We start from the raw sequence: 24,591 nt of genomic DNA on the forward strand, positions 1-24,591 counted from the left end.
GTGCACTCTAGCAAAACGTAGTGCCTCACAAGAAATAAAGGTTTTGTTTTTTAGACGTGCAAAACTAGCCGTTCGTAATTTTGAACCGATGGACCCGCCTACAGCTCTTAATCTACTCTAAGTGAACAGTGGAATTTGAAATCACTTTTATAGCGTACTCACGGCCACAAAGTACGGGACGTGGTTCTTTCCATATTTTATTGTTTATGGCAAAAGGAAACGAGCCGCCGTGTATCCACACTTCGAAACGCTAATTACTGAGCCACGTACAGTGCACAAACCTGTAAGTTAAAACTATCACAGTCCGTTTTGTTTATTTGTTTTTAGAACAAAACCACAGCGTGAGAAATCTATTCACAGATATTAATCGAAGCAAAAATTTGTATTTTACGAGGAAGAGTGTGTATTTAATATGGTGCAAAGTTCAGCTGCAAAGCAAATATTTTTTTTTAACTTACCTTTGATCAACAATAATTTTTTTGCAGTTGAAATATCAAAAATTTAAACAGCCAGGAGGACTATTATTATAAAGACCAAATGCATTAAAAATAATAAGTTGAATTCATTATTATTTATAGGAGTTGTTTGTTTGTTCTAGAACAAAACCACGTTGGACTATTTACAGTTTCCATCGCAGTGAATCGAATATGACATTGAGGGCTGTAAGTCCGTAACTTACCGGGGGAATGTGTAAGTTGAGACACATCCAGCGCAAGTAGCCATACTTTTGTATTTTTAGACTAATCACGTATAAATTGTGTAAAATAAACAAGGAAATAAGGTTTACAATCACTAGTTAAGTCTATAACTCAGCGCAAAAACAAAATCATCCTAGTTATTCAAGTAAATTGTTTTATAATGAGAACTTTCACTGCAAACTCTAGAAATTAACTACGACATTTTTTATTTCTAATGAAGAAACTGATTGATTATTAAGTACATTTCACATAAGACGCCAAACTTAAAATCAGTAAGGTATTTCTATGTCGTAAATCGATAAAAGTCGTATGGTGACTCAAAAGTTTTTTTGAATTTCGCGCAAAGCAACATGAGGGCTATCTGCGTTAGCCGTCTCTAATTTAGCAGTATAAGACTAGAGAGAAGGCAGTTAGTCCTCACCACCCACCGTCAACTCTTGGACTACTCTTTTCTCAACGAATAGTGGAATTGACCATCATATTATAATGTCCCCACATTTAAAAGGACGAGCATGTTTGGTGTGAAAGGATTTTGAACCCACGACCCTCAGAATAGCTCCTTAACCCCCTGGCCATGCTGGACCCGACTTAAAAAGTACAAAACAATGTTCCTACTTTTCAGGACTTATAATTCTCTAATAAGGATTTTTTCAGACCAATTCGAAGACCTCAGATTAGAAAAGTAATTTGATAGATTTTCAGTTTCATGACAGAATTTCGCAAATTTCCATTAACATAGTGCAAAGTTGATACAACATAAACTAATTACGTGGATGAAAGAGAAGTAGGATGTTTAATATCCTATACTAACAGTTCAAATTTTACTTACAAACAAAAGTTACAATTATGGTAGGAATATTTGCGTTAGAATAAGTGCTTGTGTAATTTGCTCTCGCATTATATCATGCAAGCACACAAAGGTTAAGTACAGTGGAGCGCCGTTAAGCCGCGGTATTTGGGGGGTCAACCTGCTTAACCGCGGTTTAAGTGGTCCGCGGCTTAAACCTTTGTGACTGAAAAGCCGAAGTCGCCAACAGCTCCGCCATTGCGTGATCATTATAACGGATTATCGAATTAAAAATAATACTTTAATTATTGATCACTTTTTTCACGGATTTCCCGCGGATTAACTTTAATGTATGGAGAGATGTGATTCGGTAACAATGGCGGCCTCCATAAAGCTGATATAGAGAGCGGATAAGCTACAGCGGCTTAAGCGATTTCGCGGTTTACTGGTCCGCGGCTTAATGGCGCTCCACTGTATATTATGTTCACGAGTGAAATTCTGCCGTTACAACCGAGATATATTTGATCTAATTTTCGTCCAACCCGCAGCTTTCCATTGTACAGGCAGCTAATCATCACCACCCACCGCCAACTCTTGGGCTACTCTTTTACCAACGAATAGTGGGACTGACCGTCACATTATAACGCTCCCACGGCTGAAAGGGCGAGCATGTTTGGTGTGAAGAGGATTCGAACTCGCGACCCTCAGATGACTAATCGAGTGTCATAACCACCTGGCCATGCCGGGCCTAAAAAAGAAGGAATAAAAGTAAGCAGCTGAAGGTGGAGTCCAAGCAGGGGTTTAATCATGAATTCTGTACTTTTTGGGAGATCAACATAAGTATTCATCCAAAACCCAACAAAATCGTAAAAGCATTGTTATTTACTTGCATTTGTTTTCACAAAAGACAGATAGAACAAGCAAAGGAATAAGAAACTAAATTATTGCCCGGCATGGCCAAGTGTGTTACGGCGTTCGACTCATGATACACCGGTGGGTCAAAAACAGTTATGTTTAAAAGCCGTATTTCTTTTGTGGAATATAAATTTAAGACACCGTGGCTGTTTCTTGAAGCCTCTTGGATGTTGTTGTCAGAGGCGTAGCTGGGGTTTTCAGCACCCGGGGACAAAGTCAGTTTTCGCGCCCCCTGCTTACATAATTTTCCTAATTATGTAACATCAATTTGGCGCCCAACCCCCACCCCCGATGCTGCGCCCGGGGATAGATGTCCCCTTTGCTCTCCCCTAGCTACGCCACTGGTTGTTGTTTTTATATATACGCTTAATTTATTATGAGACAGCGTACGTGTTAAGAACTTTAAGATGTAGAATATAACTATGTTTTCAGCCACTAGAGGTCGTATGCTCAGAAATGTTGAAACAATGTTAAAATTTCGTTTCTTTTATGTCTTTGATTATTTTGTCTGTAATTTGTTTAATTAGTTGCATATCTTAATGTGATTGACAAAGAATACAAATTGGCAAAGACTGTTGAATTAAACAAGTTTAATTGAATATCATGTTTGTTCGTGTGAATGATATTTTCAAGTAATTCAATTGGGTAACATTAAAAGTTGTTTAAAAAAGCACAGTTTCTCGAACTCAGTTTTGAAATAAATGAAACGTGTAGTAATTTGGGCTTTGTCAATGGGATACCATAAAATTAATTACTTCGTAATTTTAGGACGTAAACTTAAGAATGACAGAACAGCCTTAAATGGGCAACTATAATAAATTCAGTTTTACCACAAGGGTCGATTAATAAATATATTTGATGTTTATTATTATAATAATTTTAATGTCGGAAACGGTTCAATTTTATCGCTTGTTCCGCAGGTCTTATATCTTGATTAGTTGGAACTTACGTCGAGTGTTTATTTATTATATGGATATTATACACGAATAATACGAAACACTAGATTTGTATAGTAAATCTCGGAACTTAGGAGTGAAAGTGCCGACGGGGTCTTTCGCACAATGCCGGAACTCATCAAGCCAGCTGGGATATGACAAACAAGATTTTGATCGCGACTGTTTAGTAAGTCTTCATGACAGTGACTGGTATATACTGTGAATTAGGTTAAATAACTGAATAAAACAGGGGACTGCTGCTGAGAAAAACCATAGGATAAGATAATGTTTACATATTTTTAACAACTACGTGCAGGTTGGTAACGCGTAGGTCTTATCTTTTCTTGTAGATGTGTAATTCACATCAAACATTTTTATTTTTGATATTGTGGTTGTTTTAAGATCTTTCATATAGTCTACGGGTATACTGTTCCCGTTGCCAGACAGCTGCACAAATACGAAACAATCCATCGACCAATCGCTAACTGCCTTGTTGACGCTATGACAGAAAGTGACCAATAGAATAAGGGATTTTTTTTCCGGTTAGCAACGGCTTGTCTCCTAGTTCAGTGGTTTAGACGCATAGCACCCCACAAGTATCTCACCGTTGACTCCTTGAGGTCGTATCAGTGAGAAATTCAAACTAAGTTTTTTTAGCTAGTTTACTCACCACTAAATTAACCATGGTAAGTTAGTTTTAGAATTAAGTCTTTTCTTTGTTTTAATGTAACGGTTTAAATTTTAAGTGTGCATTTGTTTTGGTCAAGAAACGAATAGTTTTATTTCACTTTATAAAGCACACATGTATATGTATGTATATATATGTAACACATTAGTTTTAACATATGTTATGAAATACTGCGTGTCGTTGACGTAAGTGTAGCTGGAAATGGTAGTGTTATAGTGGATTGGATTTTAGAACCAGGATATATCCTTCCAAATGTTATATTTCTTACTAACCGAGTAAGTATAAATATTCTTGCACGTTGTGAATCAAACTTGTAAGTCTTCTATATCATAAAATAGTTTGTATATTTTAAACCCTGCTTATGAAAACCGAGCTTACCTTAAAAACCTATATATCAAGCTATTAACACATAAATACCCAAGACCCGAGAAAAATGTCTTTTTTCTGCTAGTGCACAGCCACACAGTGCCCCCACCTGTGCTATCTCTACTTTCCTCAGTGAGTTTGAACACCGAATTTTAGCGTTGTAACTCTCTAACTTAATGCTGACCCATTTGGAGACAGTTCGAGTCAAGCATCTCGACCTGTTCATCACTAGGTTTTCTTTAAAGACACGCATGTAATTCTTGATAAAGTCGATCCTTCAGATTTCCTGATAATTGGTTTATAGTTCTCTAAGATCGTCGAATAAAGTACACTTAAGTTTCATATAATTATTGTTCCATTAACGTACTTCTAACTTCTACACGTTTTCACAGATAAAAATGCCATTTTCACGTTGAATACGCCCTCAGCGCTTTCTGTGGCCTATTGTAATAAGTATGTGTTTTGGTACATCACACATGGTCGTTAGAAGCTTATCAAATACGTTAGAAAGTTTACGATGTGTCTAACAGCAAAAAATCAGATACTATACTTGAAAATCACATTATTTTTATACTTAAACTTGAAATACTTAGACAACAATCTTTCAGTTCATGAGATTATTTTTGACAGTGTGATTTAAGAGTTAGGTTTTCTAAAACTTCGTGATGAGAATTTTGATCGTGCTCTTACATATGCACATGTAAATTACTTAATTTAAGTTTGTTTAACAGCATATCAAGTTATGGCTTTCAATACTTTACCAGCGTGTTATATGACTGAGTTACGGGGCAATTGTATTTGAAAGCTGTTCAATTGTACGTTCTGTACGAAGAAACGTTAAACAATATTTAATATATTCTGTAAATATAGGCAGAAAATTTTTCCATAATAATTTAAGTAAAGTATTTATTTATCTGACTTCTTTGTTAGTTTTAATGTTATTTGTACACAGCAACGTATTGTGCTTTATAAATGTCTATAGGCTTAGCTTATTACACGCTATTTTCTTTATTTTCCGAAATATTCTAAGGATTTTAGTTAGGTGCTTTAAGAGCTGAAATGTTTTGTCTTAATGTATCATAAATCTAGTTTCGAGACGGAATTATTCTAAAAGAGTGAAATTTATAATGAGCGGGATAGTTTGCTGGTTTGTAATATGCACAAAACTGCACGATAGGTTATCAGTGCTCTGCCGACCACGGATATCGAAACCCAATTTTAAGTGTTTGAATCCACACTAGGGGCAAGAGCGGTAGTGAACACAATGAGTTGTTTTAATGGTGGTGAATCACTCACCTGTCTGTGTTTGATGACTCATACTTTCAAACAGATCGATTATTACACGTGCAAGTTACGAGTCGAGACCACGTGATCCTGTTTCCAACTGCTTGTGAAAATCCCTCATGCAGTCCACATGTGGAGAAACAATCGATACTGTCCTTTGTACATGATAAAATTTAATCGTTTGCATGCTTGGTTTAATAAGTTCGTAGCTGGAAGCGTTATGTGAAGTGTAAGATGTTCAGGTTTAAGTGCCGAAAAGCGGTGACACATAAGAAATAATGAGGCCAAAAATTGATCGTGAAAATCACGCAGATGTTGTTTTAAATATTCTTCTTAATTTATTCATTTGGATCCAAATATTAATTTATCTTTTGTCTCTTTTTAGTGTTACTGACCTTTCATTCTGTTTCAAAACTCGTATTAAATTACATTTCGAGTAATCTATTACTGGCACTTTAGCCTAACTGCGAGTTATGGCGCTGAACGAAAGTTCTCTTGTGGGAGACAAAATATAAGTAAAAAATGCTAGTTTTTACTCATTTCGTATTTCGTAATGAACGAATTAAAATGAATGTGGATATAAATATGGATTTTACATTATTCTAGGTTTATAACCAGCCGTTTATACATATATATTTCTCTCTACAAGTGGGTTTTCTTGTCATCACGGATGTTTACATTTAAAGTTTAATCTTCCGAGTCTGCTAGTTTGAAGAAGAATGTTTATTTGAATGCTGACCAGTCGTCTTAATCAAATGACTAAATGGGAATAAAAACTTTTAAAGTACTAGCTTCTATTAGTGTAACCGGAAAGTATTACCGTTTGTTTTTTAATATTTTTAATACATTGAATTCAAACGTTCTACAGCCGTAGAAAGTCTAATTGTCCGTTTGGTGAGACAGAGTCGACATAATTCACTTTGATTTATTGAAATCGAATCAGACTAGAACTGACCGTCTTCATTATCAGTAACTAAACCGTTTGGACCAGGATGCCATTGAGAAACGTCCAGCAATGATCAACAGAAGAGGGGGTCATTCTGTAGCACAAAAGAACAAGACTTCATTCTGCAAGAAATGACTCATAACCAGATCAGAGATCTGCCTCACCCTCCATACTCTCCTGACATTACCACTTCACATTACAGTTTATCAAGATTTATGTAGCACATTCTCAGTGGTAAAACCTTTGGAAATATTAATGACCTCAAATCTTCCCTCCCAGAATTTTTTGTCTCAAAGGAAACTTTCTTCTATCAACAGGGATTATGTAACTGATTCAAAAATAAATACATTTCAAGTGATCTTTTACTGCATATGGAGAAAAATTATTTTCCGGTATTCCTAATATGTATGAAAAGCTTTTATCAGCTTTACTCGTAGTGCGTTCCAAATGTTCTTACACAAACCTTTTTCGTGTAATAATATAGATAATACAACTACATTTCATTCTGTGTTCAGCCACATGAAAAACAGAGATGTGTCCTCAGTTTCAACTATAATTAATCATCAAAATATGTTTAAATTAATGTATGAATACTTTATTATCCGCGACCAGGCAGCAAAAATCCAGACAACTGATTTAAGTTTGTAAGTCTTAATTTGAAAGTATATTTGTTAACAAAAGTTGTAGAAAAAATTTCCACGTTTTTTTGTTTTTTAACACTTTAATAACATAATCTGTTTGAGAAAAAAAGAAGTGAATGGTTTATTTCATCCATTCTGATAACCACATTGTTTCACTAAAGGTCCCACGGTAGGTCAGTGGTAAGTATATAAACGCCCAACGCTAAAATACGGGCTACGATTCTTCATTGTAGACAGAATACAGAGAACTCACTGTGAAGCTTTGAACTGAGACAAAGCAACAAAAGGCTATTAACCTCTTACTGAAGCTTAGAGGATGGGGCAATTTGTTAAAAATGACTCGTCTTATATATAAAGGCGCAATTGTCTTTATGAGATTATGCGTACAATGGTCCTGTTTCAAAACATTTGGTACTTTGTGTAAGAATAAATTATTATATTTCCACAATAGGGAGTTTTATCATGAAGAACCACGTTTCTTGTTCGCACGTTTACAATTACCACAAACGTGGAACAGTAACTGTGAGATATCTGTGTTCATTTTGCAGGAGCATTTACAACGCCTCCTTTCCAGATTTACAGCCAAGAACTGAAAACAAATAATTGCAAAAAGAAAGTAAACATATCTGGGTGTATTTTCAGTCAATCCCTCTTCCATGCTATATTGTATCAACAGCAACGTAATCCATAAAAAAAACATTCAGAAACCTGGAAAATGCACGATGTTATCGTGAGAACACTTCACGGTTGACGTCACAGGTAACATCGAGCCCGTATGTACATATTTCCAAACAAAGGATGGTAGGTAGGCAGATACGCTGAACTGACCACGTGAAAATAATTACTTCTGCTGGCGGAAAACAATTGTCGTCTGCTGCACCGTTGCTGCTTCAAACTAACGAAAATTACCTTCAACAAAAAACGAAGTAGGGCGGTGGCTGGCAATGCTGCATTCTACGTTCACACGGCGTAACGGAAAATTCACATTCTATATTCGGACTTGTCTCTTGTTGTTTGGTGCAAGTTGACGACCGGCTAGCTCAGATTTAAAATCATATTACCTTTACGTATTAAACAAATAAGTCGATGCAAACGTTTACACAATTTTTCTTCCTTAGATCGCCATTGGTGGCTTAGCGGTAAGTCTGTAGGCTTATAACGTTAAAAATGGCATTTCGATAACATGGTGGCCACAAAACAGATAGTCCATTGTATAGCTCTGTGCTGAATTATGAACAAACTTTCTCAGATACGTAATTTATTTGCTTCTTAATACATAAAAGCAGGAACAAAAAACAAAATTCACTTTAAGCCGAAATGACAGTAAAATATACCTGTGTTACAAATGTTTTCTTTTTTCGTTTTACACAAGCCGCATCTAGTGTGGGTATGGAATTCACCTTGAAAATTGCATATTATTTGTTCAAGAGTTGTAGTAAGCATGCGTATAACTCTTGAGTGATAATGGTCAGACAACAGTGGTTGGATAGCCTTGACAGTAATAGGCTCATAACACATATTAGCCCCTTATCTACAGTCGTAACAAATTACTGCTCAGAAATTTAAATTACAAAATACTATATATCTGCTTTTATCCATCGTAGGCCTGGCATGGCCAAGCGCGTAAGGCGTGCGACTCGTAATCCGAGGGTCGCGGGTTCGCGCTAAACATGCTCGCCCTCCCAGCCGTGGGGGTGTATAATGTGACGGTCAATCCCACTATTCGTTGGTAAAAGAGTAGCCCAAGAGTTGGCGGTGGGTGGTGATGACTAGCTGCCTTCCCTCTAGTCTTACACTGCTAAATTAGGGACGGCTAGCACAGATAGCCCTCGAGTAGCTTTGTGCGAAATTCCAAAACAAATTATCCATCGCTGGAAGGATTGTTTGTTTGGTTTGTTCTGTGCGTAGTAATACTGGTGTTTTTAAATCCAACACTCGATCAGACAAGACTAACTCAAGGTAGAGTAGATGATGGATATTGTTACTTAACTTTTTTACTTCTTGTCTATCAATTTCAAATGAAGTACGACAAAGTGTGTACAGATAGCCCTCTTGTGGATTTACATGAAAACTCTGAAATAAACTTATCAACAATTAGGTCAGAAATAACCATAACAAAGAGGACATTGCTTTCCTCCAAATTTTACTTCTGCTATTAATGAGTTGGTTCGTTTACACTCTACAGTAATGTGACTATATTATGCATAAGCCAATCTCTCCCTTTTTAAATGGAACAGCGGTATTTTTGCGGACTAAAACCCTTGGAAACGGGTTTGGAAACCTGTGGTGGGCAGAGGAGAGATAGCCCTTTATGTAGCCTTATGCTTACTTCAAATAAACAAGTCAATGTCTAAAAATAGAATTATTTAAATAATTATTTTTTTTATTAAAACTAAGAGATGTTACTTATACAGAAACAACCTACGGTAAATCTTCACAGCTTAATTGGTTCTGCAAAAGTGTTTGGATGCTATAAATTTTTAAATATGGAGAGAATAATTAAACTCGGAGTTTTCACTAACCATGCACACACATAAACGTGAAATATTTGAACCTTAACCTCAGTCATTGTCGACTGGTTCTTGAAATACTCTTGCAAGTTGAGTTTTGCCCAATTAAAATACCAAGTAGAAATATAATGTGAATTTAAGGTGAGCTTTCCACTAGGGAGCGCTAGTGGTTATCTACCCAAAACAATTGCTTTTTTCGTCGAAATACCGGGATTAATTTGTTACAGCTTACATTGTACTAGCTACGAAATGTTTTAACTGTAAATAAGCTATGTTTTCATTTTTCTTTTCCCATTTTCTGATTACTCACTTCCCCCTCGAGAGATCGCTTCATTGTTTGCAAACTACCTTGATAAAATAATACGTACTGTAACGCACCCTACAATTTACTATAAACCGGTCATACAGGTATCGCTCTTTCTTGAAATAATAATAATAAAAAACTTTCTTTGTGTGTGTTCAAAGTTTTTAAAGCTACATTAAGAGATATTTGCACAGAACCGTATTTGATTTTGATTTACTTCTTTGTTTTGTAATTTAGCGCAAAGCTACACGAGGGTTATCTGGGCTAGCCGTCCCTAATTTAGCAGTGCAACACTAAAGGAAAGGTAGCTAGTCATCACCACCTACCGCCAACTCTTGGGCTACTCTTTTACCAACGAATAGTAGGACAGATCGTTCGTTATAACGCCCCCACACCTGAAAGGGTGAGCATGTTTAGTGTGGCGGGTATTCAAACTCGCAACCCTCAGATTAGAAGTCAAGCGCCCTGACCACCCGGGTCTTCCTGATTGCGAACTAATAGACTAGTGAGAAGAGAGATAGCATAGCAACATCTTCCGCCAATCCTTGTGATTCTCTTACATTAAATAATAACATTTGATTGTAACATTTATACTGAACCTACAGCTCTAAAATACGGTTTTTGTGTCATTGAGTTGCGAGCCACGGACCTCAAAATTCATAGCTTGAGCACAACAACCACTAGAATATACCTTGTCGTATAAAAAAAAAAACACTTACGTGTTAAAAAGTTGTGGAATTCTTTGTTGTTTAATATTGATGCAATCGAACCTTTCAATATTTTATTAATGTTTTATTCCAATACAGTTTTCCTTGGAGATTGCAGGTGATTTACACACGAATTTGTATTTTACTAACACGTGTTTATTATTACCTGATTCCTAGTATTGCAGCAGTTCTTTCAAAAAACTGTAATCGTAGCAAAGTGTTTAGCAAAGTGTCAGCTCTCGTAAGAAAAACGAGCTTGAATCTCTTAGTCCATAACACGATAAGTACTATAAGCAAAAATGAAGGTACTCATTGAAAATATGAATACTTATTATTCCAATATATGACGAATGACAATAAGTGACACATATTAGAATGAACAGGCAACATTGTTATTATATACACAGTAATAATAATAATTATACAAAATATTTATCTTAAAAATAACAACTGTTATTGTGCAGATGTCTTTTCGCTGTGAAACATAATTAAAATCAGTTATGATTGTGAAAAGTCAATAGTGTTAAGTCTACTGTACTTTTAAACACTACGTTTTTTATTTGTTCTCTTAAGAGTTTGTATGAGTAAAAGAACATACGTAATATCATTTCAATCGTATTATGTCACTTCGTATCTTTACAAACATACAAGAAGTTTGTGATATACGACAGAATAATTAGACTGATACTTGTCGTACACTGATGCTTTACTGCGCTTAACCTGAGTAACAGATGGTGGTGGTGGTGTTTGTTTTGTTTTTTTCAGCGAGAATGTATTAGCATCCACGTTGGCCAGGCTGGAGTTCAGATTGGCAACGCATGCTGGGAACTATACTGTTTGGAGCACGGAATCCAGCCCGATGGACAGATGCCTAGCGACAAAACCATTGGTGGTGGTGACGACTCCTTCAATACCTTCTTTTCAGAGACTGGAGCTGGTAAACATGTTCCTCGAGCTGTGTTTGTGGACTTGGAACCAACAGTAGTAGGTAAGTCTCATTTTAACTGGTAAAAATGTACACCAAGACTGATTGTAGACTTGGAACTAACAGCATTAAGTAAGTCCCATGTTAGCTGGTAAAAATGTACACCAAGACTGATTGTAGACTTGGAACTAACAGCATTAAGTAAGTCCCATGTTAGCTGGTAAAAATGTACACCAAGACTGATTGTAGACTTGGAACTAACAGCATTAAGTAAGTCCCATGTTAGCTGGTAAAAATGTACACCAAGACTGATTGTAGACTTGGAACTAATAGCATTAAGTAAGTCCCATATTAGCTGGTAAAAATGTACACCAAGACTGATTGTAGACTTGGAACTAACAGCATTAAGTAAGTCCCATATTAGCTGGTAAAAATGTACACCAAGACTGATTGTAGACTTGGAACTAATAGCATTAAGTAAGTCCCACATTAGCTGGTAAAAATGTACACAAGGACTGATTGTAGACTTGGAACTAATAGCATTAAGTAAGTCCCATGTTAGCTGGTAAAAATGTACACCAAGACTGATTGTAGACTTGGAACTAACAACATTAAGTAAGTCCCATATTAGCTGGTAAAAATGTACACCAAGTCTGATTGTAGACTTGGAACTAATAGCATTAAGTAAGTCCCACGTTAGCTGGTAAAAATGTACACCAAGTCTGATTGTAGACTTGGAACTAATAGAATTAAGTCCCATATTAGCTGGTAAAAATGTACACCAAGACTGATTGTAGACTTGGAACTAACAACATTAAGTAAGTCCCATATTAGCTGGTAAAAATGTACACCAAATCTGATTGTAGACTTGGAACTAATAGCATTAAGTAAGTCCCATATTAGCTGGTAAAAATGTACACCAAATCTGATTGTAGACTTGGAACTAATAGCATTAAGTAAGTCCCATATTAGCTGGTAAAAATGTACACCAAGTCTGATTGTAGACTTGGAACTAATAGAATTAAGTCCCATATTAGCTGGTAAAAATGTACACCAAGTCTGATTGTAGACTTGGAACTAATAGCATTAAGTAAGTCCCATATTAGCTGGTAAAAATGTACACCAAATCTGATTGTAGACTTGGAACTAATAGCATTAAGTAAGTCCCATATTAGCTGGTAAAAATGTACACCAAGTCTTATTGTAGACTTGGAACTAATAGAATTAAGTCCCATATTAGCTGGTAAAAATGTACACCAAGACTGATTGTAGACTTGGAACTAACAACATTAAGTAAGTCCCATATTAGCTGGTAAAAATGTACACCAAGTCTGATTGTAGACTTGGAACTAATAGCATTATGTAAGTCCCACGTTAGCTGGTAAAAATGTACACCAAGTCTGATTGTAGACTTGGAACTAATAGAATTAAGTCCCATATTAGCTGGTAAAAATGTACACCAAGTCTGATTGTAGACTTGGAACTAATAGCATTAAGTAAGTCCCATATTAGCTGGTAAAAATGTACACCAAGTCTGATTGTAGACTTGGAACTAACAGCATTAAGTAAGTCCCATATTAGCTGGTAAAAATGTACACCAAGACTGATTGTAGACTTGGAACTAATAGCATTAAGTAAGTCCCATATTAGCTGGTGAAAATGTACACCAAGACTGATTGTAGACTTGGAACTAATAGCATTAAGTAAGTCCCATATTAGCTGGTAAAAATGTACACCAAGACTGATTGTAGACTTGGAACTAACAGCATTAAGTAAGTCCCATATTAGCTGGTAAAATGTACACCAAGACTGATTGTAGACTTGGAACTAATAGCATTAAGTAAGTCCCATATTAGCTGGTAAAAATGTACACCAAGACTGATTGTAGACTTGGAACTAACAACATTAAGTAAGTCCCATATTAGCTGGTAAAAATGTACACCAAGACTGATTGTAGACTTGGAACTAACAACATTAAGTAAGTCCCATATTAGCTGGTAAAAATGTACACCAAGACTGATTGTAGACTTGGAACTAATAGCATTAAGTAAGTCCCATATTAGCTGGTGAAAATGTACACCAAGACTGATTGTAGACTTGGAACTAATAGCATTAAGTAAGTCCCATATTAGCTGGTAAAAATGTACACCAAGACTGATTGTAGACTTGGAACTAACAACATTAAGTAAGTCCCATATTAGCTGGTAAAATGTACACCAAGACTGATTGTAGACTTGGAACTAATAGCATTAAGTAAGTCCCATATTAGCTGGTGAAAATGTACACCAAGACTGATTGTAGACTTGGAACTAATAGCATTAAGTAAGTCCCATATTAGCTGGTAAAAATGTACACCAAGACTGATTGTAGACTTGGAACTAACAGCATTAAGTAAGTCCCATATTAGCTGGTAAAAATGTACACCAAGACTGATTGTAGACTTGGAACTAACAACATTAAGTAAGTCCCATATTAGCTGGTAAAAATGTACACCAAGACTGATTGTAGACTTGGAACTAATAGCATTAAGTAAGTCCCATATTAGCTGGTGAAAATGTACACCAAGACTGATTGTAGACTTGGAACTAATAGCATTAAGTAAGTCCCATATTAGCTGGTAAAAATGTACACCAAGACTGATTGTAGACTTGGAACTAATAGCATTAAGTAAGTCCCATATTAGCTGGTAAAAATGTACACCAAGACTGATTGTAGACTTGGAACTAATAGCATTAAGTAAGTCCCATGTTAGCTGGTAAAAATGTACACCAAGACTGATTGTAGACTTGGAACTAATAGCATTAAGTAAGTCCCATGTTAGCTGGTAAAAATGTACACCAAGACTGATTGTAGACTTGGAACTAACAACATTAAGTAAGTCCCATATTAGCTGGTAAAAATGTACACCAAGTCTGATTGTAGACTTGGAACTAACAACATTAAGTAAGTCCCATGTTAGCTGGTAAAAATGTACACCAAGTCTGATTGTAGACTTGGAACTAATAGCATTAAGTAAGCCCCATGTTAGCTGGTAAAAATGTACACCAAGACTGATTGTAGACTTGGAACTAACAACATTAAGTAAGCCCCATGTTAGCTGGTAAAAATGTACACCAAGACTGATTGTAGACTTGGAACTAACAACATTAAGTAAGTCCCATATTAGCTGGTAAAAATGTACACCAAGTCTGATTGTAGACTTGGAACTAATAGCATTAAGTAAGTCCCATATTAGCTGGTAAAAATGTACACCAAGACTGATTGTAGACTTGGAACTAACAACATTAAGTAAGTCCCATATTAGCTGGTAAAAATGTACACCAAGTCTGATTGTAGACTTGGAACTAATAGCATTAAGTAAGTCCCATATTAGCTGGTAAAAATGTACACCAAGTCTGATTGTAGACTTGGAACTAATAGCATTAAGTAAGTCCCATATTAGCTGGTAAAAATGTACACCAAATCTGATTGTAGACTTGGAACTAATAGCATTAAGTAAGTCCCATATTAGCTGGTAAAAATGTACACCAAGTCTGATTGTAGACTTGGAACTAATAGCATTAAGTAAGTCCCATATTAGCTGGTAAAAATGTACACCAAGTCTGATTGTAGACTTGGAACTAATAGCATTAAGTAAGTCCCATATTAGCTGGTAAAAATGTACACCAAGTCTGATTGTAGAATTGGAACTAATAGCATTAAGTAAGTCCCATATTAGCTGGTAAAAATGTACACCGACTTTGTTTGTAGACATAGAACAAGCAGTAGAAGATAAGTTGAACATTTATTGTGTTATCACGTTGAAGTTCGAGGAGTCATGCACCTTGGACCGGAGTAAATATAACGTTGTCATTTATACTTTTATTTTGTTATTCACAAAATCCAACGTTATAAATATAACGTTGTCATTTATACTTTTATTTTGTTGTTCACGAAATCCAACGTTATAAATATAACGTTGTCATTTATTTTGTTGTTCACAGTTTTAAGGTAGAAATTTGATCCACAACTTTGTTAACAAATATGTAATGGCTATCATTGTTGTCTCTTCATTTAACTGTTACCACGTGTTATATTTAGTTTTGTAAGTTATAAGCTGAAAACCATAACTACAGTAACAGACCAACTTAATACTACAGTAATGTACATTACAACACCATTGACGCTGAATATATAATATTATAATCATATAATCGTCACTAACTTCTGATTAAAGCAAGCTATCTAAATAGGTCAGTAAAGTAAACATTTATTTCTCAAGTACAAAAGTATTAGACAGTTATTATCTGTATGCAAGTATTATCATAAAGATGTAACTATAATTTGTAAGCACCATGTTTCAGATCTTATGTGGCCTTTGGAACTGTTTCCTCCATCGTAGATAGTACTGAGTCTCATGGCTGTGATTACAAAACCATTGCTCAACACAACAGTTCCCATTGTAACAAGCTTCTGAGGATTCTCTACTGAATTGTATCTTGGATTTCGTGACTACATCTAAGCAAATTAGGGGCATAAAACCCACTGAAGCTGGACTGGGGGATCTACAGATATGTTAGTTGAATGATAATGTAGTGATTCCAGTTTCTTAGGTCATATTTTTCATGGAAACAACAACCGATTTGAATATATGGTTGAAAGCTTTATAAGCACTGGGCTTGTAATTCTTTGTCCACTTCTAGTCTTTGTTTATTGACTTTTTAATTTCGAAGAAATATCCAGATTCATCACCATGACCTTTTAAAATGGAGAGTTCTCTTTCGTTTTACGGATGTAAACATTTCTTCAGATTGACTTGAGATGTAGTTTTAGAGCTCGTCGCTTTTTAAACACTCTTTTGTTCCAGTGGAGAACAATGAATATTTCTTACTTCAGAGCGTTATGTCCTTCGGCTCTACATCGTTTAACAATCACACTACATGAATATTTTTTCCAGGAAAATTATTTTATATCAATCCAATCATAAGTCCACTCATAACAATATTCTCGAAGAATCAGGACTTTGTTGTGAAACTAAACATGGCATCTGTTGCACCACATTCTGCACTTGTAGCGTCACGCTATTGTTACATTGTTAACTGCTATTAATCAATTGTTTTTATTGGATAGGATAGCTGATTTATGTTAATTATACGTAAACCACGATACACTGTTTCAGTTTTGTAAGTCTTTGTATCTTATACTCTGTGATTAGAAAATATTTGTTGGTGTTTAATTTGTGTTTGCTTCGGATAAGTTTTTTTTTTTTTTTTTTTTTTTTAATGCTGATATAATTTAACCGTGCTCTCCAGACGAAGTGAGGACCGGAACGTACCGTCAGCTGTTTCATCCAGAGCAGCTAATCACTGGCAAAGAAGATGCCGCCAACAATTATGCCCGAGGTCACTACACTATCGGCAAGGAACTCATTGACCTTGTGCTGGACAGAATCCGCAGGCTTGCCGATATGTGCACTGGCCTGCAAGGTTTCCTTATTTTCCATAGCTTTGGTGGAGGTACCGGATCTGGTTTTACCTCACTACTGACGGAAAGGCTCTCCGTAGACTATGGCAAGAAGTCCAAACTTGAGTTTGCTATCTATCCAGCCCCTCAGGCGAGTTGCTTAAAATTTTTAGTGAATAAAATAGAGTTGTACACACATCGAAGTGCATTTCGTATCTTAATGATATGAATAAACTTTTCTGGTTTGATTAATAGGTGAAAAAGAGAATAGTTAGTCATTGTACTTTGTTAACAACTGTGCTCTAATTTTTACATGATATTGGAACATATAACCTGCAGTATTGCCACAAAAGTATGATCAGTTTCAGTTATTTTTTTTCGTGGGTATGTACAACTAGAAGTTACATGCAAAACCTTTGCAGTCAAATTACTATCAATATTGCAATAATACTTATTTAAATACAGGATTTCTTAAATAATATAAAATATTTTTAATTGCAGATGCCTAAATGTATAAAATTAACATGTCTTAGGCCTAGCTTTAGTTAAGCCTTTATTAAGAACAGCCTGTATTTTATAACAAAAGATAAATTACTGCAACTTCTGTGCGTTTTTGCTTTAGGTTTATTAGGAATAAACTTTACCCTACTTACTACTAAGAATAAATAAACTGAACTGAACGTTAGACCTGTTTAAAAATTTTGATTAGCTTTTAATATCTTGTACAAAATGTCTACTAAAATATACTTACATGCGTATTTAAATTGTAAAATGCACGTGCATTTTCGGAACAGATAAAAACTGTGTATCATCACTAACAAAAAAGCGAAAAATCATAGTAAAAGGTGTCTCGTTCTTCCCCAGAATGAATATGCTAACTAAATAATTCTGATGTGAAGATAACTGTAGATTACAATACGTAGTTTTCAAATTAGGAAACCAACAATTTATGTACACTTACTATGAAAATAATCTATTACTAAACATTTTCTATTTACTTCTCAGATAACGAAGTAACTTTTCAAAATATTAACAATCAAATATTTCTTTTTTACAAGCACTACTTCGTTCTCTTTCATTAATTTATCGGTGCTTAATCAAACACAATTAAAATGTAGTTATACAGTCACAAAGATTACGATTTAGTAAACATCATATTAGTAATTACGAATTACTGTTTGTACCATTTACTGCCTTGTATTATTTTAAACCAAATGAAATTTGAACCATTACGTAAAAGTTCTCTCGATATTGAATTTTTTTCTGCAAAATAGCTATTATTTATTTTAATATCATAGGGCATTTGAGTGTCGATCTGATCATTGATTTGGTAGAGACTGCCAATAAAATCAGATAATACTCTTCTGGTTTCGGAAATATATACAAAGAGAATACGATGCTTGGGAGGCCTAACGTGTTTTTGTAACAATAGAGTAATTTTCTGCTTGTTGTTGTTCTTATCATTGTTCTTGCTAAACCCTCTGTTCAGGTTTCAACAGCTGTTGTAGAGCCTTATAACTCTGTTCTCACCACCCACACGACACTTGAACACTCAGATTGTGCTTTTATGGTGGATAACGAAGCTATTTATGACATATGCCGCCGAAACTTGGACATCGAACGACCAACTTATACAAATCTGAACCGCCTGATTGGACAGATAGTGTCTTCTATCACCGCATCTCTACGATTCGATGGCGCCTTGAATGTTGACCTGACAGAGTTCCAAACTAATTTGGTACCTTATCCAAGGTATGTTAACACTTTGTTTTGATTTAATGACAGGTAATGTATTTATATCTCACTTCTTGAAAGAACTAATAGAAAAAGAGACACCAATATCTGTTTTTAGTTTACGCTTTGTTTGTTCACAATGGATTTAGCTGTGCTTGACAAATCGTATTAGCTCTCTTGAAGTTCTTCAAGCGATTGGATGCGGGGGTTACTTGTTCAAGTTTCTATTAATACACTTCATTTCAGTTGTGCAAGCTTAATATATCTTACTAATTTATCTACTAAACTAATAGATACTCAGTCTCACTATATAGATGTATTCTGAGTCACATGATTCAATAAAGCATGTACGTGTAGCTGATAGTCTAATTTCGAAGACTATTAATATTGTAAAAATATGTTTATAAATTTGAGGAATAAAATTGTACCTGTATGAATTTATAAACTCTTAAGAGTATAAAAAAATGATTTTAATGTTTAACTGGAATTTCTGTTACTACTAATTACTACGTATCACAAAACTTGGGTCACAGTAGCTTTGAATCAAATATCTCATAATTTGCACCAATAGACTAGGGATTTATGAAAATGACTTTTTGGTTTGGTTTGTTTTGAATTTCGCGCAAACTACACATGGGCTATCTGCATTAGCCGTCCCTAATTTAGCAGTGTAAGACTAGAGGAAAGGCAGCTAGTCATCACCAGCCACCGCCAACTCTTGGGCTATTCTTTTACCAATGAAGAGTGGGATTGATCGTGCCATTATAACGCCTCCGCGGCCGAAAGGGCGAACATGTTTGGTGTGATGGAGACTCGAACCCGCGTGCCTTAACCACCTGGCCATGTATGAAAATCACAATTAAACTTTGTTGAGAATGCTGAGCATTCCAACCAGGTTCGATCCTGCCATAAGTTTTAATGATGTGTCTTCTAAATTTACTGAAGGTTTATAAAGTAAGTCTATGAAGTTTATTCTATTGATTGAGCATTATTTAACATTAGTTTGTTAATCTTGTTTTCTGTGAAAGGTATCAGATAACGTAAATATGGTAAGAAAGATGGAAGATTATAATAACTTGAAAATATCTCCATAAAGTTTGGTTATTTAAAAAATGATTAAATTAGTAGGTTGTTCTTTAATGTATTTTTTATGATATATTTGACAGAATCCACTTTCCATTAGCAACCTATGCTCCAGTTATTTCTGCAGAAAAAGCCTATCATGAACAACTCACTGTCGGAGAGATTACCAATTCTTGCTTTGAACCGTCCAATCAGATGGTGAAATGCGATCCCCGTCATGGCAAATACATGGCAGTCTGTTTGTTGTACCGCGGTGATGTAGTACCTAAAGATGTAAACGCTGCCATCGCTACTATTAAAACCAAGAGAACAATACAGTTTGTGGATTGGTGCCCAACAGGATTTAAGGTTTGTTCTGTTGTAATAATGTACCGTTTGTTGTGATTTGGGATTTCGGAAAACCAATGTTAAACAACACTTTTATTTGTAAAAAGCCATCGTAGTCAATGAGCTAAAAGGATATATATATATATAATACATATCATAGAAATTACATGATTAATAGATAAAATGAAAACTGTTCTAGTTTCGTTATCTAAGACTTCCAATGATTTTCTTCCACTTGATATAATTGTTATTGTTTTATACTAAACATTATATATATATATATATATATAAGATAACTTAGATTAGTTACGTGCAAAGGGCGTTTGATATATGAAACCATCGACCTGTGTACCTTAAAACTTGAACAGCTGTTATCTAGACGCTACGGGCAAGATATAATAAGTTCATGAAATAATAGCAGCCATTTTTTGAATAGCTGATGAAATTACAGATCAGACAGAATTGAAATACTTGTCTCACGAAATACACTGGAAAAACGGGTTTTTACATAAAACGTTTTTAACAAAATATTTGTTTCTTTTGAATTTCGTGCAAGACTGACTACACGAGGGATATCTGCACTAGCTGTCTCTAAGATATCAGTTAAAGACTAGGGGGAAAGAGTGTGTGTGTTTGTTTTCTTATTGCAAAGTCACATCGGGCTATCTGCTGAGCTCACCGAGGGGAATCGAACCCCTGATTTTAGCGTTGCAAATCCGTAGACTTACAGCTGTACTAGCGGGGGGCTAGATGGAAAGAAGCTAGTCACCACCATTCACTGTCAACTCTTGTGTTACTCTTTTTATTAATGAATAGTGGATTTGACGATAACATTACAACGTTCTCATGGTTGGAAGGGCGATTGTTTGTTTGTTTTTTAAGTTTTGCGCAAAGCTACACGAGGGTTAACTGCGCTAGCCGTCCCTAATTTAACAGTGTAAGACTAGAGGAAAGGCAGCTAGTCATCACCACTCACGGCCAACCTTTTGGGTTACTCTTTTACCAACGAATAGTTGGATTGACCGTCACATTAGAATGCACCCATGGCTGAAAGGGCGAGCATGTTTGGTGGATTGGGAATTCAAACCTGCAACCTGTAGACTGCAAGTCGAGAGCCCTAACTATACCAGGCCTGTAATAAACTGGGTTGGTTAAAAATATATTGTAAAACTAGTTGCCGTACCCGTCACTTGGATGAAAGTTATGTAAATTCATTAGTAATGAAATTTTGTCTTAGGACATGAAAAGTTGCTTTTGAAATCGTTAAAAGAAATAACGCCCATAAAAATTTCAAAACACAAAATGTGAAACTGCAAGTTTATACGTTTCTTCTCATGGACCCAACAAACCTTAATACCATACTTATAGAAGATCCATCAACAGTGGTTATAAATGCAGAAATGCTCATAAAACCACAAAACATAAAATGCAAAATGAAGATTTATGTGCATTACCCCATGGACCCAGTGAACTTCCATACCAAATTTAGTAAAGATCCATCTATAGGAACAAAGTAGTGGTAAAAAACACTCGCAGAAACGCCCATACAAAAACTGCAAAACGCAAATCTGAATATTTGTGTATACCCCCCTCACATATCTAATGAACCTACATACCTGGCCCAGCATAGCCAGATGGTTAAGGCACTCGAGGCGTAATCCGAAGGTTGCGGTTTCGAATCAATGTCACACCAAACATGCTCGTCCTTTTAGCGATGGAGGAGTTATAATGTTACGGTCAATCACACTATTCATTGGTAAAAGAGTAGCTCAAGAATTGACAGTGGATGATGATGACTAGTTGCCTTCCCTCTAATCTTACACTGCTAAATTAGGGATGGCTAGCGCAGATAGCCCTCGAGTTGCTTTGCGCGAAATTCAAAAACAAACAAACCTCCATATCAATTTTGCTGAAAATCCATCTTCACCCTTCGAAGTAGTTACATGAACATGCAATAGACAGTACAAGTACATTTATATAGATACTATTACTGAGCAACACATATACTAAACACGCTTATAAATTGCATAGTTTTGTTTCAAAATTTTAATATTAACACTCATGTAGGTGGGAATCAACTACCAACCCCCGACAGTTGTTCCAGGAGGTGATTTAGCCAAGGTCCAGCGTGCTGTGTGTATGTTGTCTAATACCACGGCCATTGCCGAAGCTTGGGCCCGACTTGATCATAAGTTTGACCTTATGTATGCCAAGAGGGCTTTTGTCCACTGGTATGTTGGAGAAGGTATGGAAGAAGGAGAATTTTCTGAAGCGCGAGAAGATCTGGCCGCACTCGAAAAGGACTACGAGGAAGTTGGTGTGGACTCGGCTGAAGGCGAGGGCGACATGGACGGCGAGGAATATTAATCACTTTATGTGTGTGTTTTTTACCTCCATAGCTTATCTGTGCGGAACATTATAGTTCGTTAGTTGGTTAGCTTTTATAAAAGCCAAAAATTATGAAAATTTTTTACCAATCCATATCACCATATCACCGTCGAATTTAAAGTTTTTCCATAAATTCAACAAAACTCAGCCATTTCTAAAATTAAAAAAAATATATGACATTGAGTTTAACTGAATAAAGTAAAGTTTAGCACTAGGGTTTCTTTCAAGAATGGTTTAAAAATGTTGGTAACGTTGAATGATAATACACTGTAACCTCTGTCTGAAATAGATTGAGTTTCTTGTAATTTAACACTCTCGATAGAACAATAATATTTCTACAAAACTGCCTGTAATTAACTAGTATAATCAACGACTTTCATATAATAAGAAACATCATTCTATTGTGAGAAATTTTAGAGATGTAATCAGCGTTCAACTTGCGTTTAAGGCACCTGATTAAAAGCTTCGTTAGTTCACTTGCACGTATGTATTTTTAGGGAAAGGCACACACGTTGTCTTCAAAAACAAACAAATGACTTAATGTCACATCATTAAAAAACTTAATAGACAATAAAAACGCAACCGGCCCTTATGTTGAATGATTTTTAGAAATTCGATGCCTAAGAGTCAAAGAAGTGAAAGGTGGAACAGATATAAACATATTTATCCCTCACCTTTCTACACCAGTACTACAACCATCTCCTTGACAACTTGTATGTGTATTTACGTGCAACAAATGTTCAAGGCTAAAGAAATTTATTCTGATGTCATATTAAAGAGTTATATTAATAAAATCCTATTGTCGAACCGTATTAATATTGTGTTTATAATATATATTCAGCACGCTGCACCAAATATTTTTTATTATTGTAAAAGAAAAATTAAGAGGAAAAATACATTTTTGTTTTGAAAAACGTGGTTGTGATAGCGTCATTTCTAGTTTCTGTGTCTGCTGAGACAAAAAATATTGAGTAATATCTATATATAATGCATTGCTCCAAATAAAATTAAATCAGTCTATCTCTTTTAGATACCTTTTAGTGGCTCTTATAAAGTTTTATCATATTTAAAATATGCTTAAGTAGGATGTTTTCATTCACTTCTCTCTCACGTGACTTCAATAGAACTATTAAAGTAACTCAAATAGTTTTTTTTTTCATTTTGAATTTTGTGCAAAGATACATGAGGGCTACATGTGTTAGCCCTTCCTAATTTAAGAGTTACAGATTAGCGGGAAGCCAACTAGTCAATGCTGCTCACCACTAACTGTTGGGCTACTCTTTTACAGACGAACAGTGTGATTAATTGTTAAATAATAACGCACTCACGGCTAAAAGGGGCGAGAATGTTTGGTGTGACTGATTTTGAACTCACTAGACGATTGCTCTAACCCTCAGGTTCTATGACGTTAGTCCTATCAAAAACAATCCACACATAGATGATGAAGTTGGTATTTTAATTCTTACTGTCTTCATCTGTCAAGAGAGAATTTATACATTCATTTTTTAATTTCCTTTCTTTGTATTATTGTGTATTAATCGAGGAGATATTTAGAAACTATTTATTTCGTGTCACGTTTGTTTCGGAAATGAACCTCAAGATAGACAGTTGTTTTGTGTTTTTTTATAGCCTATTGTAGTATATCATAACATGCGAATAAATTCGAGCAAACAATTAAACATACGGCAAGAAATTTTTATTGTAATTAACTTGGGCAAATATTCTTTTAACATAGAGTGCGCCCGAGTTCCCTAGGGCAAATAACGGAATGGAATAATTGATTTTTTTTATTCACATTCTCATAGGGCCACGACCTTTAAAAATTAGGATTGTTATCTCTAATATTAAGGGTGTGATATGGCATAAGGTTACACAGTAGAGTAGTTTTTAGCATAAGATCACTGTGGTGCT

The 24,591-nt window shown here is 35.4% G+C and overlaps 1 protein-coding gene across 1 annotated transcript; it reads left to right on the forward strand.

Moving 5' to 3' along the window:
- Positions 1-3,883: 3,883 nt before the first annotated feature.
- On the forward strand, positions 3,884-23,594 carry LOC143246391 (tubulin alpha-1A chain-like). Its single transcript, XM_076493021.1, has 6 exons — positions 3,884-4,021; positions 11,547-11,769; positions 16,998-17,299; positions 18,638-18,900; positions 20,049-20,313; positions 22,360-23,594. The coding sequence occupies exons 1-6, from the start codon at positions 4,019-4,021 to the stop codon at positions 22,657-22,659; spliced, it is 1,356 nt and encodes a 451-aa protein (XP_076349136.1). The 5' UTR covers positions 3,884-4,018; the 3' UTR covers positions 22,660-23,594.
- Positions 23,595-24,591: the final 997 nt, after the last annotated feature.

Source organism: Tachypleus tridentatus, chromosome 3, assembly GCF_004210375.1.
Source record: "Tachypleus tridentatus isolate NWPU-2018 chromosome 3, ASM421037v1, whole genome shotgun sequence".
In the NCBI taxonomy this organism is placed as follows: Eukaryota; Metazoa; Arthropoda; class Merostomata; order Xiphosura; family Limulidae; genus Tachypleus; species Tachypleus tridentatus.